Here is a 17,520-nt window from a genome sequence, read left to right as displayed (position 1 = left end):
GAATAACACTGTTTATACGGAATAACACTGTTTTATACGGAATAACACTGTTTATACGGAATAACACTGTTTTATACGGAATAACACTGTTTATACGGTATAACACTGTTTTATACGGTATAACACTGTTTATACGGAATAACACTGTTTATACGGAATAACACTGTTTATACGGAATAACACTGTTTCATACGGAATAACACTGTTTATACGGAATAACACTGTTTATACGGTATAACACTGTTTATACGGAATAACACTGTTTATACGGAATAACACTGTTTATACGGAATAACACTGTTTTATACAGAATAACACTGTTTATACGGAATAACACTGTTTATACGGAATAACACTGTTTATACGGAATAACACTGTTTCATACAGAATAACACTGTTTATACGGAATAACACTGTTTATACGGAATAACACTGTTTGTACGGAATAACACTGTTTTATACGGAATAACACTGTTTGTACGGAATAACACTGTTTTATACGGAATAACACTGTTTATACGGAATAACACTGTTTTATACGGAATAACACTGTTTATACGGAATAACACTGTTTTATACGGAATAACACTGTTTATACGGAATAACACTGTTTATACGGAATAACACTGTTTGTACGGAATAACACTGTTTTATACGGAATAACACTGTTTGTACGGAATAACACTGTTTTATACGGAATAACACTGTTTATACGGAATAACACTGTTTTATACGGAATAACACTGTTTATACGGTATAACACTGTTTTATACGGTATAACACTGTTTATACGGAATAACACTGTTTATACGGAATAACACTGTTTATACGGAATAACACTGTTTATACGGAATAACACTGTTTATACGGAATAACACTGTTTATACGGAATAACACTGTTTTATACGGAATAACACTGTTTATACGGAATAACACTGTTTCATACGGAATAACACTGTTTATACGGAATAACACTGTTTTATACGGAATAACACTGTTTATACTGAATAACACTGTTTTATACAGAATAACACTGTTTATACGGTATAACACTGTTTTATACGGAATAACACTGTTTATACGGAATAACACTGTTTATACGGAATAACACTGTTTATACGGAATAACACTGTTTCATACGGAATAACACTGTTTATACGGAATAACACTGTTTATACGGAATAACACTGTTTATACGGAATAACACTGTTTGTACGGAATAACACTGTTTATACGGAATAACACTGTTTATACGGAATAACACTGTTTTATACGGAATAACACTGTTTATACGGAATAACACTGTTTCATACGGAATAACACTGTTTATACGGAATAACACTGTTTTATACGGAATAACACTGTTTATACTGAATAACACTGTTTTATACGGAATAACACTGTTTATACGGAATAACACTGTTTATATGGAATAACACTGTTTTATACGGAATAACACTGTTTCATACGGAATAACACTGTTTATACGGAATAACACTGTTTCATACGGAATAACACTGTTTTATACGGAATAACACTGTTTATACTGAATAACACTGTTTTATACGGAATAACACTGTTTTATACGGAATAACACTCTTTTATACGGAATAACACTGTTTCATACGGAATAACACTGTTTATACGGAATAACACTGTTTTATACGGAATAACACTGTTTATACGGAATAACACTGTTTTATACGGAATAACACTGTTTCATACGGAATAACACTGTTTATACGGAATAACACTGTTTATACGGAATAACACTGTTTATACGGAATAACACTGTTTTATACGGAATAACACTGTTTATACGGAATAACACTGTTTTATACGGAATAACACTGTTTATACGGAATAACACTGTTTTATACGGAATAACACTGTTTCATACGGAATAACACTGTTTATACGGAATAACACTGTTTATACGGAATAACACTGTTTTATACGGAATAACACTGTTTTATACGGAATAACACTGTTTATACGGAATAACACTGTTTTATACGGAATAACACTGTTTATACGGAATAACACTGTTTATACGGAATAACACTGTTTATACGGAATAACACTGTTTTATACGGAATAACACTGTTTATACGGAATAACACTGTTTATACGGAATAACACTGTTTTATACGGAATAACACTGTTTATACGGAATAACACTGTTTATACGGAATAACACTGTTTTATACGGAATAACACTGTTTTATACGGAATAACACTGTTTATACGGAATAACACTGTTTTATACGGAATAACACTGTTTATACGGAATAACACTGTTTATACGGAATAACACTGTTTATACGGAATAACACTGTTTATACGGAATAACACTGTTTATACGGAATAACACTGTTTTATACGGAATAACACTGTTTTATACGGAATAACACTGTTTATACGGAATAACACTGTTTTATACGGAATAACACTGTTTATACGGAATAACACTGTTTTATACGGAATAACACTGTTTTATACGGAATAACACTGTTTATACGGAATAACACTGTTTCATACGGAATAACACTGTTTATACGGAATAACACTGTTTATACGGAATAACACTGTTTTATACGGAATAACACTGTTTATACAGAATAACACTGTTTATACGGAATAACACTGTTTTATACGGAATAACACTGTTTATACGGAATAACACTGTTTTATACGGAATAACACTGTTTTATACGGAATAACACTGTTTATACGGAATAACACTGTTTTATACGGAATAACACTGTTTATACGGAATAACACTGTTTTATACGGAATAACACTGTTTATACGGAATAACACTGTTTTATACGGAATAACACTGTTTATACGGAATAACACTGTTTTATACGGAATAACACTGTTTATACGGAATAACACTGTTTTATACGGAATAACACTGTTTATACGGAATAACACTGTTTTATACGGAATAACACTGTTTATACGGAATAACACTGTTTTATACGGAATAACACTGTTTCATACGGAATAACACTGTTTATACGGAATAACACTGTTTTATACGGAATAACACTGTTTATACGGAATAACACTGTTTATACGGAATAACACTGTTTTATACGGAATAACACTGTTTATACGGAATAACACTGTTTTATACGGAATAACACTGTTTATACGGAATAACACTGTTTTATACGGAATAACACTGTTTTATACGGAATAACACTGTTTATACGGAATAACACTGTTTCATACGGAATAACACTGTTTATACGGAATAACACTGTTTATACGGAATAACACTGTTTATACAGAATAACACTGTTTATACGGAATAACACTGTTTTATACGGAATAACACTGTTTATACGGAATAACACTGTTTTATACGGAATAACACTGTTTATACGGAATAACACTGTTTTATACGGAATAACACTGTTTATACGGAATAACACTGTTTTATACGGAATAACACTGTTTTATACGGAATAACACTGTTTATACGGAATAACACTGTTTTATACGGAATAACACTGTTTATACGGAATAACACTGTTTTATACGGAATAACACTGTTTATACGGAATAACACTGTTTATACGGAATAACACTGTTTTATACGGAATAACACTGTTTTATACGGAATAACACTGTTTATACGGAATAACACTGTTTTATACGGAATAACACTGTTTTATACGGAATAACACTGTTTATACGGAATAACACTGTTTCATACGGAATAACACTGTTTATACGGAATAACACTGTTTTATACGGAATAACACTGTTTTATACGGAATAACACTGTTTTATACGGAATAACACTGTTTTATACGGAATAACACTGTTTATACGGAATAACACTGTTTTATACGGAATAACACTGTTTTATACGGAATAACACTGTTTCATACGGAATAACACTGTTTATACGGAATAACACTGTTTTATACGGAATAACACTGTTTATACGGAATAACACTGTTTATACGGAATAACATACGGAATAACACTGTTTATACGGAATAACACTGTTTTATACGGAATAACACTGTTTTATACGGAATAACACTGTTTATACGGAATAACACTGTTTCATACGGAATAACACTGTTTATACGGAATAACACTGTTTATACGGAATAACACTGTTTTTATACGGAATAACACTGTTTTATACGGAATAACACTGTTTATACGGAATAACACTGTTTATACGGAATAACACTGTTTTTATACGGAATAACACTGTTTTATACGGTATAACACTGTTTATACGGAATAACACTGTTTATACGGAATAACACTGTTTTTATACGGAATAACACTGTTTTATACGGAATAACACTGTTTTATACGGTATAACACTGTTTATACGGTATAACACTGTTTATACGGAATAACACTGTTTATACGGAATAACGCTGTTTCATACGGAATAACACTGTTTATACGGAATAACACTGTTTCATACGGAATAACACTGTTTTATACGTAATAACACTGTTTATACTGAATAACACTGTTTTATACGGAATAACACTGTTTTATACGGAATAACACTGTTTTATACGTAATAACACTGTTTATACGGCATAACACTGTTTATACGGAATAACACTGTTTCATACGGAATAACACTGTTTCATACGGAATAACACTGTTTTATACTTAATAACACTGTTTATACGGCATAACACTGTTTATACGGAATAACACTGTTTATACGGAATAACACTGTTTTATACGGAATAACACTGTTTATACGGAATAAAACTGTTTTATACAGAATAACACTGTTTTATACGGAATAACACTGTTTCATACAGAATAACACTGTTTTATACGGAATAACATCGTTTCATGCGTAACGGTCAGCAACCGTACATTTGTCCTGACCCTGATGTTCTTTGACTAATGGTGTGCTAACCATAAGTGCAAAAATAATGCAGGGTTAAATGACATGGAATAACTAGTACTCCTGTTATTTGAAATCTGTCCTCTACACTTGTATTAAAACAGTAATTAGTCTCTCACTGACAAATTTATTTTCATGTTTTCATCTTGAAGAGATGGAGATGCACATGACGCATCGCAGATCAGTGAATTTCGTTGCTGGTCTTGCATTTTATCTTCAGTGCGATGGACACAGTCAGAATGAGAGTTTGAGCTGGAGTCGTGTTCCCAGTCAGAGCTTGGGAAATATCACTGGAATAACCGTGAGGAACAACACACTGTGGTTCCTTCCAGCCGAGCTCGTCCACAGCGGAGAGTACTCCTGTTTCACCAGGTATTGCTTCAGTTCACTTTGTTTCTATTGAGTTGGGTTTGACACGTGCATACTGAATACTGAAGCCCACTTGTTTTAACACAAACCATGTTGTTTTTTCCTGCTAAGGTCCACTTACAATGTTAGTTAAGTTGAAAATGCTCTTTTGGTCATTCAAAATGGAACTGAGTCATTTTAACACTCTCTTGATATTAACAAGTATTTTTTTAAATGAAAATGAAATGGCCTAATGATCAGCGTTCTTTAAAAAAATATCCAACTCTTCTTTCTAACGTAGTGGAGGATTCATCAGAAGAATCTGACACTAGAACTTCCACGGGGTAAAATTTATCCATGGCTGTTTTTTGAATGTACATAACAGCTTTTCAATAAAATCTCCCAGTCATTGACTTTACTAAAATTGTGTTATTTACAATTCCCAGACAGCAACATAGTGTCGGCCCAGATCCGGGCCACATCTGTTACATGTAGATTCAATGCTTACAGATGTGTTCTGCTGCATCCATCTTCCCTGTAATGTAACACCAGAGCACTGCTGTTTACCCATAGACAATAAAAGATGCTATTAGTTAGCATAACTAATAATCACTGACGAGCTGCGCATAACTTATAATCACTGACGAGCTGCTCATAACTAATAATCACTGACGAGCTGCTCATAACTAATAATCACTGACGAGCTGCTCATAACTAATAATCACTGACGAGCTGCTCATAACTAATAATCACTGACGAGCTGCTCATAACTAATAATCACTGACGAGCAGCTCATTACTAATAATCACTGACGAGCTGCTCATAACTAATAATCACTGACGAGCAGCTCATAACTAATAATCACTGACGAGCTGCTCATTACTAATAATCACTGACGAGCTGCTCATAACTAATAATCACTGACGAGCAGCTCATTACTAATAATCACTGACGAGCTGCTCATTACTAATAATCACTGACGAGCTGCTCATTACTAATAATCACTGACGAGCTGCGCATAACTAATAATCACTGACGAGCTGCTCATAACTAATAATCACTGACGAGCTGCTCATAATTAATAATCACTGACGAGCTGCTCATAACTAATAATCACTGACGAGCTGCTCATAACTAATAATCACTGACGAGCTGCTCATAACTAATAATCACTGACGAGCTGCTCATAACTAATAATCACTGACGAGCTGCTCATAACTAATAATCACTGAGGAGCTGCTCATAACTAATAATCACTGACGAGCTGCTCATAACTAATAATCACTGACGAGCTGCTCATAATTAATAATCACTGACGAGCTGCTCATAACTAATAATCACTGAGGAGCTGCTCATAACTAATAATCACTGAGGAGCTGCTCATAACTAATAATCACTGAGGAGCTGCTCATAACTAATAATCACTGACGAGCTGCTCATAACTAATAATCACTGAGGAGCTGCTCATAACTAATAATCACTGACGAGCTGCTCATAACTAATAATCACTGAGGAGCTGCTCATAACTAATAATCACTGACGAGCTGCTCATAACTAATAATCACTGAGGAGCTGCTCATAACTAATAATCACTGAGGAGCTGCTCATAATTAATAATCACTGACGAGCTGCTCATAACTAATAATCACTGACGAGCTGCTCATAACTAATAATCACTGACGAGCTGCTCATAACTAATAATCACTGACGAGCTGCTCATAACTAATAATCACTGACGAGCTGCTCATAACTAATAATCACTGACGAGCAGCTCATAACTAATAATCACTGACGAGCTGCTCATAACTAATAATCACTGACGAGCTGCTCATAACTAATAATCACTGACGAGCTGCTCATAACTAATAATCACTGAGGAGCTGCTCATAACTAATAATCACTGACGAGCTGCTCATAACTAATAATCACTGACGAGCTGCTCATAACTAATAATCACTGACGAGCTGCTCATAACTAATAATCACTGACGAGCTGCTCATAACTAATAATCACTGACGAGCAGCTCATTACTAATAATCACTGACGAGCTGCGCATAACTAATAATCACTGACGAGCTGCTCATAACTAATAATCACTGACGAGCTGCTCATAATTAATAATCACTGATGAGCTGCTCATAACTAATAATCACTGACGAGCTGCTCATAACTAATAATCACTGACGAGCTGCTCATAACTAATAATCACTGACGAGCTGCTCATAACTAATAATCACTGACGAGCTGCTCATAACTAATAATCACTGAGGAGCTGCTCATAACTAATAATCACTGACGAGCTGCTCATAACTAATAATCACTGACGAGCTGCTCATAACTAATAATCACTGACGAGCTGCTCATAACTAATAATCACTGACGAGCTGCTCATAACTAATAATCACTGACGAGCTGCTCATAATTAATAATCACTGACGAGCTGCTCATAACTAATAATCACTGACGAGCTGCTCATAACTAATAATCACTGACGAGCTGCTCATAACTAATAATCACTGACGAGCTGCTCATAATTAATAATCACTGACGAGCTGCTCATAACTAATAATCACTGACGAGCTGCTCATAACTAATAATCACTGACGAGCTGCGCATAACTAATAATCACTGACGAGCTGCTCATAACTAATAATCACTGACGAGCTGCTCATAACTAATAATCACTGACGAGCTGCTCATAACTAATAATCACTGACGAGCTGCTCATAACTAATAATCACTGACGAGCTGCTCATAACTAATAATCACTGACGAGCTGCTCATAATTAATAATCACTGACGAGCTGCGCATAACTAATAATCTCTGACGAACTGCGCATAACTAAAAATCACTGACGAGCTGCTCATAACTAATAATCACTGACGAGCTGCTCATAACTAATAATCACAGCCTTTGCCATTTCAATATTGCGATAAGCCAAAAATGGTTTAAGTGTGATTACATGAAAATTGCGATTAATCGTGCAGCCCTAATCGCTACTGTTGCTATTTATTCAAGTCTGACCGTTTCCTGAAAAAAAAATATTTCCGATCTATGATGTAATGAATACTTTTTTGAATAATTAAGCCAATTTTATTGGTGTTGTTCTCTTTTATTCAAATTATAAATGAACTAAACAAATTAATAATTAATCAGGTGAGGGTTAGGGTTAGACTGTGGGCTTGAATTTGTCGTTGCATTATACATCCTATCCAGTGCGGTGAATTATTATAGTTCATTATTGTCTATGTAGGGTATTTTAGTCATTTAAATAATTTTAATATGTTATTAATGACATTTTATTATAATATTACACCATCCAAATATGTATTTATTTCGTAATTCTCGTTGTCATTGCAGGCTGGGTTAGCCCATATTCACCATTAAGAAAAGTGATTAGCCTGATTAAAATAGCCTTGAACATAAAACAACAGGACAAAAACATAGTTGACTACAAAAAATAATAATTTCATGACTCTAGACTTTACTTTGTGAAGACAGTAGTCATGTGTATGGGTAAAGTTTACCCTCTGGTGGTTTTATGTATACAACGTCCCTGGTGGTTCTAATGCTAAACCAAATATTGAGAACTGAGAATTATCAAATAAAAATCAAGGTGTAGAGTGTAAAGATGCAAACATAAAATAAAAACACCTTTGTATTAGCACTGTATGTTTTGTGTTCAGAATTCCATATCAGCCTTTCTTTCATCCCAACGATTGTTCTTCTTGTGTTCTATATGGCAGAAATGGCAATGAAACCCAGGAAATTATATTTGAGGTCTCCGTTCAGAATGAAACATGCCCCCATATGAACAGAAAAGACGATGTAAAGAGCACAGTGGAACTCGAATGTTACCTTCGTCTTGTCTTTGATTTAGACCCTGGAGCTCAAGTGACCTGGCGAAAGGTAAGGGGTGCCTGCAAAAACCATAAGTGACACACATATTCACACTACAGCATAATACGGTTGTAACACAGTTTCCGGACCGGACATGCCGCAACATGCAATTTCTTTTTGACTCCGCCCACATCTCGTTCTTGTTCTGTTTTTAAAACTCTGAGTTTATTTATTTACAGAAGTGGTGACCACGTTTACACTAAATCTGTGTAGCATAAACAGAACTGAAGTGTGCATTGCTCAAAAAGACCTGCTAAAAATGACTAAAAATCATTTGACTTTAATACATCTGGTGGTTAATATTACTTACATCAAAAATAGCAAATGTCAAACAAGTTTGGCAAAACAATGCTTTAGTAATCAATATGTTTAGCATTGTGGGTTCTGTAGTTGCATACGTACAGTACATGGTCTTCTGATTTAAAGGATTCACTTGTATACGTTGCCTGTGCGTGTGTGTAGATGCTCATTGTAATCTCTCTGTTCTCTCTCCGTAGGACTGCCATCCACTCAATGTGGAAAACAAACGGAAAGTCCCGGTGAACAGATCAGATAAGATGGTTGGACTCTTTACTTGCTTTGTGAACTTTACTTTTGAAGGGCTGAACTACTCTGCTGCCCAGACTACAAAAATCTACAACCAGTCTTCAGATTTTGGTAAATGACAATTCAATTCAATTTAAATGATCATGTTTTAAAGTAAAATTAAAGCACTCAAAATACACAGCTCAAAAAAATGGGAACACTTAAATCACACATTTGATGTCAATGAATGAAATATTAAATTTGAAAATATTTATACATTCTATAATTTGTTAAGAACAAAATTATGTGACAACAGTCATCATCACACTGAGCGGTGAATTCAAAATCAATGTAAATAACGGAAGTTACAGGCTAATCCAACTTGCATGAAGAGACCGAGATCTCTTTTTCAGCTGAGCCCTGTGAAACATGTAAACATATACAATGTCATACACAAAGAAGACATCCAAATCAACAAAAACAATCACAAACACATAAGACATCATATAAATCCTCCAATACATTTTTAAATTGGGCCAGGGACATAAGATTGTTTATCTGAAGTTTGATCTGCAATTTATTCCATATATATGGGGCAAACTAACTAAATGCAGATCTACCCAGTTCTGTTAAGATTGATGGGGTCTTTAATGTAATCCACCTTGGGATCTTGTTAAAAAGTTCATCACAGCAACTCATAATGTAAGTCAGTGGTGACTTGCCACAAGCCTGTATCCGCTCACGACATCATCTGGGCATGAGACGTCCTGATGACATGGTGTCCTATGTGATCTCCTTCCAATCCTGGATTAGGGCATCACCCAGACAGCAACATAGTGTGGGCCCAGATCCGGCCACCATCCGGCACATGTGGATTCAACACGTACCAGATTTGGGCCGAATATGGGCCGACACTGTTGCTGTCTGGGCAGTGAGCTCCTAGACACTCTTGGTGGCTTCGGATGCTCCGATACATAATGTCCCAGAGGTTCTCAGTTGCATTTAGGTCTGGGGAATGTGAGGGCCAGTTAATGGCATCAATGCCTTCATCATCTACAAACTGCCTACACACTCTATCCACATGAGGGTAGGCTCTGAGGATTGTATCACGGTACTAACAGTGAGTAAGGGAAATATTGGCCAGGATATTCCTCCGCAGACCATTACTGAGATCTAGAAGAAAATAGCGTCATGGTCCACCTTAAGTATATTTACATTTACATTTAGTCATTTAGCAGACGCTTTTGTCCAAAGCAACTTACAATTGAGGACTAAAGCAAGCGAGTCATTGGAAGAAGCAAAACAACACAAGAAGTGCTCAAGATACAAAGTTCAGACATTTCTCAGAGTAGCATAAGCCAGACAAGGGAGGATTACAGGACAAGGAACGTTTTTTTATGGTTAAGTGCTCACGGAAGAGATGAGTTTTCAGTTGTCTTTTGAATGTTGTCAGGGATTCTGCATTCCGGACGAGGGTGGGGACGTCATTCCACCAGCATGGAACCGTGAATGAGAACGTTCTCTGGCAAGCAGGACGAAGCCGAGGGCCGAGGGACGTGAGAGAACGGCGCGAGGCCGGCATCTCTCACGGAGGAGCGGAAGCATAAAGGAGGAGCGACGACTGTGAAGATCGAGAGACGACAGGCCTGTGTTTATGTTGTGTTTTATTTGTGTTTTGTGTAGCCAGCAGTCGTCGCTCCTCCTTTATGCTTCCGCTCCTCCGTGAGAGATGCGAGACTGGTGCGTCTCACAGGTGTCATTTATTAACAATCACGCCATCGGCCTCGCGCCGTTCTCTCACGTCCTCGTCTTGCTCACCACATTCTGGAGAGTGATTTTGTGGCTCTCTGAGATGGTACAACGAGCCATCGCTCATTGACTGATCGTAGGCTTCTGGTAGGGATATAGACTCGTAGGAGCGAGTGAAAGTAGGAGGGAGCTGAGCCTGTGGTCGCTCCGCTCCCTCAAAGCCTTGTCAAAGCCTTGAACTTGATGCGAGCCGCGAGTGGTAGCCAGTACAGAGAGATGAACCGAGGAGTGACGTGGGCCATTTTGGGCTCGTTGAAGACAAGACAGGCCGCTGAGACACTGAAGACAAGACACTGAAGTAAGTTCAGTGATGGTTCATTTCTGTTGTAAAAAAGTTATTAATTTAGTTCATTTATAGCCGCTTTGGAGAAAACAGTGATGTCACCGTCCAGCTCAATTCAGTTCTCATATGATGGTGTCAATGCAGGAGATCAATAATATTGTTGAATATTAAAGGTGCAGTGTGTAATTTTTAGTGGCATCTAGTGGTGAGGTTGCGAATTACTCCCAACAGAAGTTATGGTGGCCGACAGGAAGTGATGTCATCGTCTAAGACAGCAGAGAGTAGCCAGTTAAGCAATGAGGTTTCTTTACAAAGATAAATTAAAAAATTAGGTTTACTTAATTATTCAGTAAAACGATATGTCATTGCGAATATTACTGTTATTCATCATTGTGTCAGTGTTTTATTCGCTGACTTTAGCTAGCTTCTTTGCACAAAGAACAACATAGTTGTGCTGACAAACTGCCTGGGAGCTTCTCTTCCCCTTCAATCAGTGGTGAACCAGGTGGAACAAATCTTAAAGGCAATCAGTGCCTGGCTCTGTTGTTGTCTTTAGACCGCAGTGGAAGGAGCATTTATAGCACCACAAGACCAAGGAAACTTCATCTTTGTCATAAAAGTGATTGTGCAAGACCAAGCCCTCCACAAAACTGTGAAGGACAGCCGGTAAGCGCCATAATGGCCATGTTTTGGCTGGATTGACTTAAGCAGTGCAGTGCTAATGTTGCTCTGGAAAAACACAGACTCTCAACTTTTGTTGACTTTGATAGGACTTTTTGCAGTGGTATTTGTGACCTCAAGTTGTTAGGTTTTATCAAACAATTGAAGGTAAAGAAAGAAAAGATACTTGGTTAAAGGAAAAAAATATATATACATTTTGAAAATTAAAATACCAACTGATTTGTTTGGTATAACATATCTAGTTGTGTGGCTACAATGATACTTTATAATAATTCTTTACTAGAAATATACGGCTTAAAACTAATGATTAGAAAGTAAATGAATGTTTTGCTACTAAAAAAAATATTTTGTATTGCATTTGGCTAAAATGTGAATTTGGCTAAAGATTCTAATTATGATCATTTGATTTAAAATGGTGGGTATTTTTTGATAATATTTGCTTAAAATTGGAAACCTTGTAACTTATAATGACAGTGATGTGTTTATCTGAGTTAAATGTGAATACATTTGTTTATTTAATTTGGCTGCCAACTCAGATAATAACTTGTACTTATCTCTCTTTTGAGTTTTTTCACCTGTTTAGTGCCCACCAAAGAATGGTTAATAAAAGACAAACAACTGATCCCATGGCTGTTTATTGAGTGAAATCCAGTTAAGATCTTCATGTGGAGGGACTGTACTTTTAAAGTGAGGAATTGCACAAGAAATAAATTACAACTTGACAATAGTGATGAAACGCATTTGTCCGTTTAGGGCCACTGTAGAAACATGTCGATGTAAGGGGACCCGCAGTGTTTGTAGATAGAATGGATGTTTATTGAGTGAAATCCAGTTAAGATCTTCATGTGGAGGGACTGTCCTTTTAAAGTGGGGAATTGCACAAGAAATAAATCACAACTTGACAATAGTGATGAAACGCGTTTGTCCGTTTAGGGCCACTGTAGAAACATGTTGATGTAAGGGGACCCGCGGTGTTTGTAGATAGAATGGATCATTCTAAGGTAATAAAAACATAACGGTTCATTATGTAAGGTCTTTATACACCACTGAAATCATAGTTATGTATATGATCAGTGCCGCTGCTAGCCATTTTGGTGCGCTGTCACGGAATGCACACGAGAGAAGGTAAGATCCAAGTGCAGCTTTATTATAGGGTAATCCGTATTCGTAGTCAGCCAGGCAAGGGTCAAAATCCATACAAACAGTCCGATAAACAAGAAGCAAAACAAAGTGGAACAGGGAAGTGCAACACGACAGAAAACAAGGAATCCACAAAGAACACAGAAGCAGACAGGGTATTTATACACACATAACTAACAGGGTGATGGGAAACAGCTGTGTGCAATGATCAGATGATGAGTGCAGACAAAGCATTATGTTAATTGCAGTTCGTGATGAGTGGGTGACGATATGGGGAAGAGACCTCTAGTGGACACCCAGGGAAACACACACCAGACACTGTGACATAACCCCCCCTCTACGGGGCGGTCAGGGCTCCGGCGGCCAGGGCGAAACAGAGAGTCCATCAGGCGGCCAGGGCGAAGCAGACAGTTCATCGGGCGGTGTTCGGTTTTTTCAAGAATTTCCCCACCGAACAGGGCGTCAGGAGAGAACACGTTTTCATAACTCAATGTGGTTTTGTTTACTTGGATTTATTTCTTTTCCACATATAGTTGATGAGTCCACAAACAAGGTTATAAATAGGGGCGGCAGTGGCTCAGTGGTTCATGTAGGTTGTCTACAAACCGAAAGGTTGGTGGTTCAATCCCCGGTTCCACCTGACCAAGTGTCGAGGTGTCCATGAGCAAGACACCGAACCCCGGTTGTGTGTGTGTGTGTGTGTGTGTGTGAGACACCTAACCCCAACTGCTCCCGACCTTAACCCCACCTCCCACTTTACCGTGTAATCATGTGATTCCAAGCGGTCACAGCCTTACATATATATATATATAAAAATTTTTTTTTTTGGTTCTTCTCATCATGAAAAATAAAACCATTATTGACTCTGTTCAGACACCTCCACTGACAGATACATAGTATTCTGTCGGGTTTATCCATTTCCTTGAATGGTAGTGCAAGTGATGGTAAAAGAAGCATAAAGTTCTAGGAGTCATTGGTCTCCCACAGGAATGAGGACTACCAGTCTTCTCACATCTCTCCGCAGGATGACTGACGTCGGCTGCTGAGGGTTCCTCTTAAGTTGCCCACCTATTTGGGAGGCAGAAAGGCTTACACACACCTTAATGTCTGCATCTCTCACAAGTCCTTTTTTATCAGGGTACACGGCCTGTATCCGGCCGAGCCGGAATTGCCCTCGTAATGCGTTTTGATCAGCAATACAAACAATGTCACCACATTCTACGTTCCTTTGTGTCCGGTGCCACTTTGGTCTAATGAATAAGTTAGGTCCGGCAGGTTCGCTCCACTTCTTCCAGAACATATCCACACCAATCTGGATGGACCTGAGACGGCGCCAGGGATGGGTACACAAGTCAATTTCTCTTGTATCTCCACTTTGCCTGGTCCTCCCGAGAAGCAGAGCATTGGGGGTCAAATACTCTACAGAGTCTTCTTGTTCTTGTGCTCTGGCGTCAATCGGCCTTTCATTTGTGAGGTTAGCTGCCTGGTAGAAGAGTGTTTGGAGCTCACCCCAAGTGAGTGAGTTTGTTGTACCTCCAAGGCTAGTGAGGGCTCTTTTTACATTTGCATTTATTCATTTAGCTGATGCTTTTATCCAAAGCGACTTACAATTGCTATATTTCAGAGGTCGCACGCCTCTGGAGCAACTAGGGGTTAAGTGTCTTGCTCATGGACACATTGGTGTCTCACAGTGGATTCGAACCCGGGGCTCTCACACCAAAGGCATGTGTCTTATCCACTGCGCCATCACCACCCCTTTTTTTACGAGCTTAACTGCAGCTTCCGCAGCCCCATTACGATGAGGTGCGTCCGTCGGGTGAAAGTTCCATGCCCACACTGTCCCATTCTTGGCGGCTTTGTCCTCTATGTATACTTCCCGTACGGTCGCTAGGTACCTGTGCAAGTCTTGTAGGGCAGGTTTAGCTCCAATAAAATTGGTTCCCCTGTCTGACCACAATTTTCTGGGATGGCCTCTCATTGCTACAAAGCGAAAGTAAGTTTGGAGAAAGCTTTCAGATGATTGATCATCAACTAGATCCACATAAACTGCTCTTGATGCCATACAACAGAATACTATGCCCCAAACTTTCTTTCCTGTTCTTTTCTTGACAGCATCCTTGATCTCGAAAGGGCCAAAGAGGTCAAGTGTGGTATATTCAAATGGGTTAACACGCTCTGATCGTTCTGGCGGCAGGTCACTCATCATCTGTTGGCACATCTTACTTTTTCTTTTGCGACATGTAATACAGTCATTTACAACTTTCTTCACTATCCTCCGACCCTGCATAATCCAAGCCTTCCTCTTGGTACGCAAAAGCGTGGAAGCAACACCTTCATGGTTCTCGTTATGAGCTTCTCTTGACAGTAGTGTTGCGAGCCATGAACGGAATGGAATTAAAGGAACAGCTGTTCCATCTTCTTTCCAGCTCTGGATTCGTCCTCCACAGAGAAGTATTTCTGTGCCCTCATCCCTGTGGACCACCAAGCGATTTAGAGTTGAGTCCAGAAACTGACAGCCATCTTGGGCCGCGAAGACCAGGTCTCGGAATGCTTGTGCTCTCTTCTCAGTCGACAGGATAGAATGGTTTGCCTCCCACTTTGATGAATCTGGTGCTTGACACCTTTTCAGCCAAGTTTCTGCAGCCCATCGAGTCCAGGCCAAAGAGCCACACAGTCTGGAAAGAGAACTGTAACGTTGAGGTTCCACCAGACGCACCAGTCCAATTATCCAAGGCTTTTTCTGCTTGTATTCTGCTCATGTTACACCAGGGATAGCTGGTGATGTCGATTTGTCAAGCTTATTTAGGTCTTCTTTTCCTTTAGACTGAACCCTGGTGACCACTGCTGAGAAGGCTTTCCGCTGAAGTTTTCCAACATCTTCAGCAGCAGAGGGTACAATCTCACTAGCCATCTTCATAGGCCAGTCACTTTTGGAATTTTTCAGAAACTCAGGTCCTTGCTGCCATTCTGTCCCTTCGCCCAGTTCCTCAGGAGTTGCACCCCTGGTAAGCATGTAAGCAATATTTCTTTTTTTTTTTTAATACTGTATTTTTATTCTTTTCCTTTTGAAAAAAAATAAATAAATTCCAAAATAAAAATAATAAAAAACAGCCACAGCAACATACAATTGTACAGAACAATCGTTTGGTCACTCATACATTCTTGCATAAAACAAAATTAATGAAAGTATGTATTTCAGTATATACATCAATACGTCAGTATATATGCTCAATAAACATGTCATGAATTCGTAAACACAATCCATCTTTCCCAATACTGCAAATACTTATCCATCTGTAGGTTTAAAGCGAAAGTCATCCTCTCCATATCTTGGACACTGGACATGATGTCCAGCCATTCAGCCTTTGTTGGGGGTTCAAATTGTAGCCACTTTCGTGTTACAGCTTTCTTGCTGGCTGCTAATAATATCTTTAAAAGGTACTTGTCTTTTATCATCAAATGAGCTGCTAAGTTTCCCAGATAAATTGTAGGAAATGAGCAGTCAATTCCATCACCAAAAATAAAATGTATTACCTCCTGCCAGTATGACTGAATAGCTGGGCAGCTCCAGAATACATGAAAATGGTCTGCCAGCTGTTCCCCACATTTCCTCCAACATAGACCACTTCCCTTCTCGCGAGACTGAAAAGATTTTAACTTGGGGGTTACAAAGTATCTAATAAGATTCCGCCAACAGAATTCTCTAACATTCCTGGCGGCTCGGCCGATTTGCCGTGTTCGCGCTCGTTGATCGCTGCCAGCCGGCCTTCCGTGCTTTTTCCGCAGACGCCTCAGCAGTTTTCTCCCACTCAATCGGGAACCCCCTCTTCTTCAGATCCTCTGCTGCTTCCACTGCGTTTCCATAAGTAATCGGCCCAGTTTCAAAAAAGACTCGCAGTTTCGCTGGTGGCGGTGTTTGAA

General features: G+C 38.3%; 1 protein-coding gene across 5 annotated transcripts in view; it reads left to right on the top strand.

Annotated features, from left to right (window-relative positions):
• The window catches only part of LOC143748478 (interleukin-1 receptor type 1-like), a 66,409-nt gene that overhangs the window by 25,431 nt on the left and 23,458 nt on the right, over window positions 1-17,520 (top strand). For 3 of the 5 annotated variants that reach the window (XM_077240519.1, XM_077240521.1, XM_077240520.1), the window contains exons 3-5: window positions 5,065-5,284; window positions 9,008-9,170; window positions 9,659-9,818. In XM_077240519.1, coding sequence (XP_077096634.1) covers window positions 5,065-5,284; window positions 9,008-9,170; window positions 9,659-9,818 — 543 coding nt within the window. The remainder of the gene's footprint in view (window positions 1-5,064; window positions 5,285-9,007; window positions 9,171-9,658; window positions 9,819-17,520) is intronic. The other 2 variants (XM_077240523.1, XM_077240522.1) reach the window with 1 other exon arrangement.

Source organism: Siphateles boraxobius, unplaced genomic scaffold, assembly GCF_051911475.1.
Source record: "Siphateles boraxobius isolate OS27281-9 unplaced genomic scaffold, OSU_SipBor_1 238, whole genome shotgun sequence".
Taxonomy (NCBI): Eukaryota; Metazoa; Chordata; class Actinopteri; order Cypriniformes; family Leuciscidae; genus Siphateles; species Siphateles boraxobius.
Note: the sequence above shows the minus strand (reverse complement) of the source record. Positions and strands in the feature narration are given on the sequence as shown.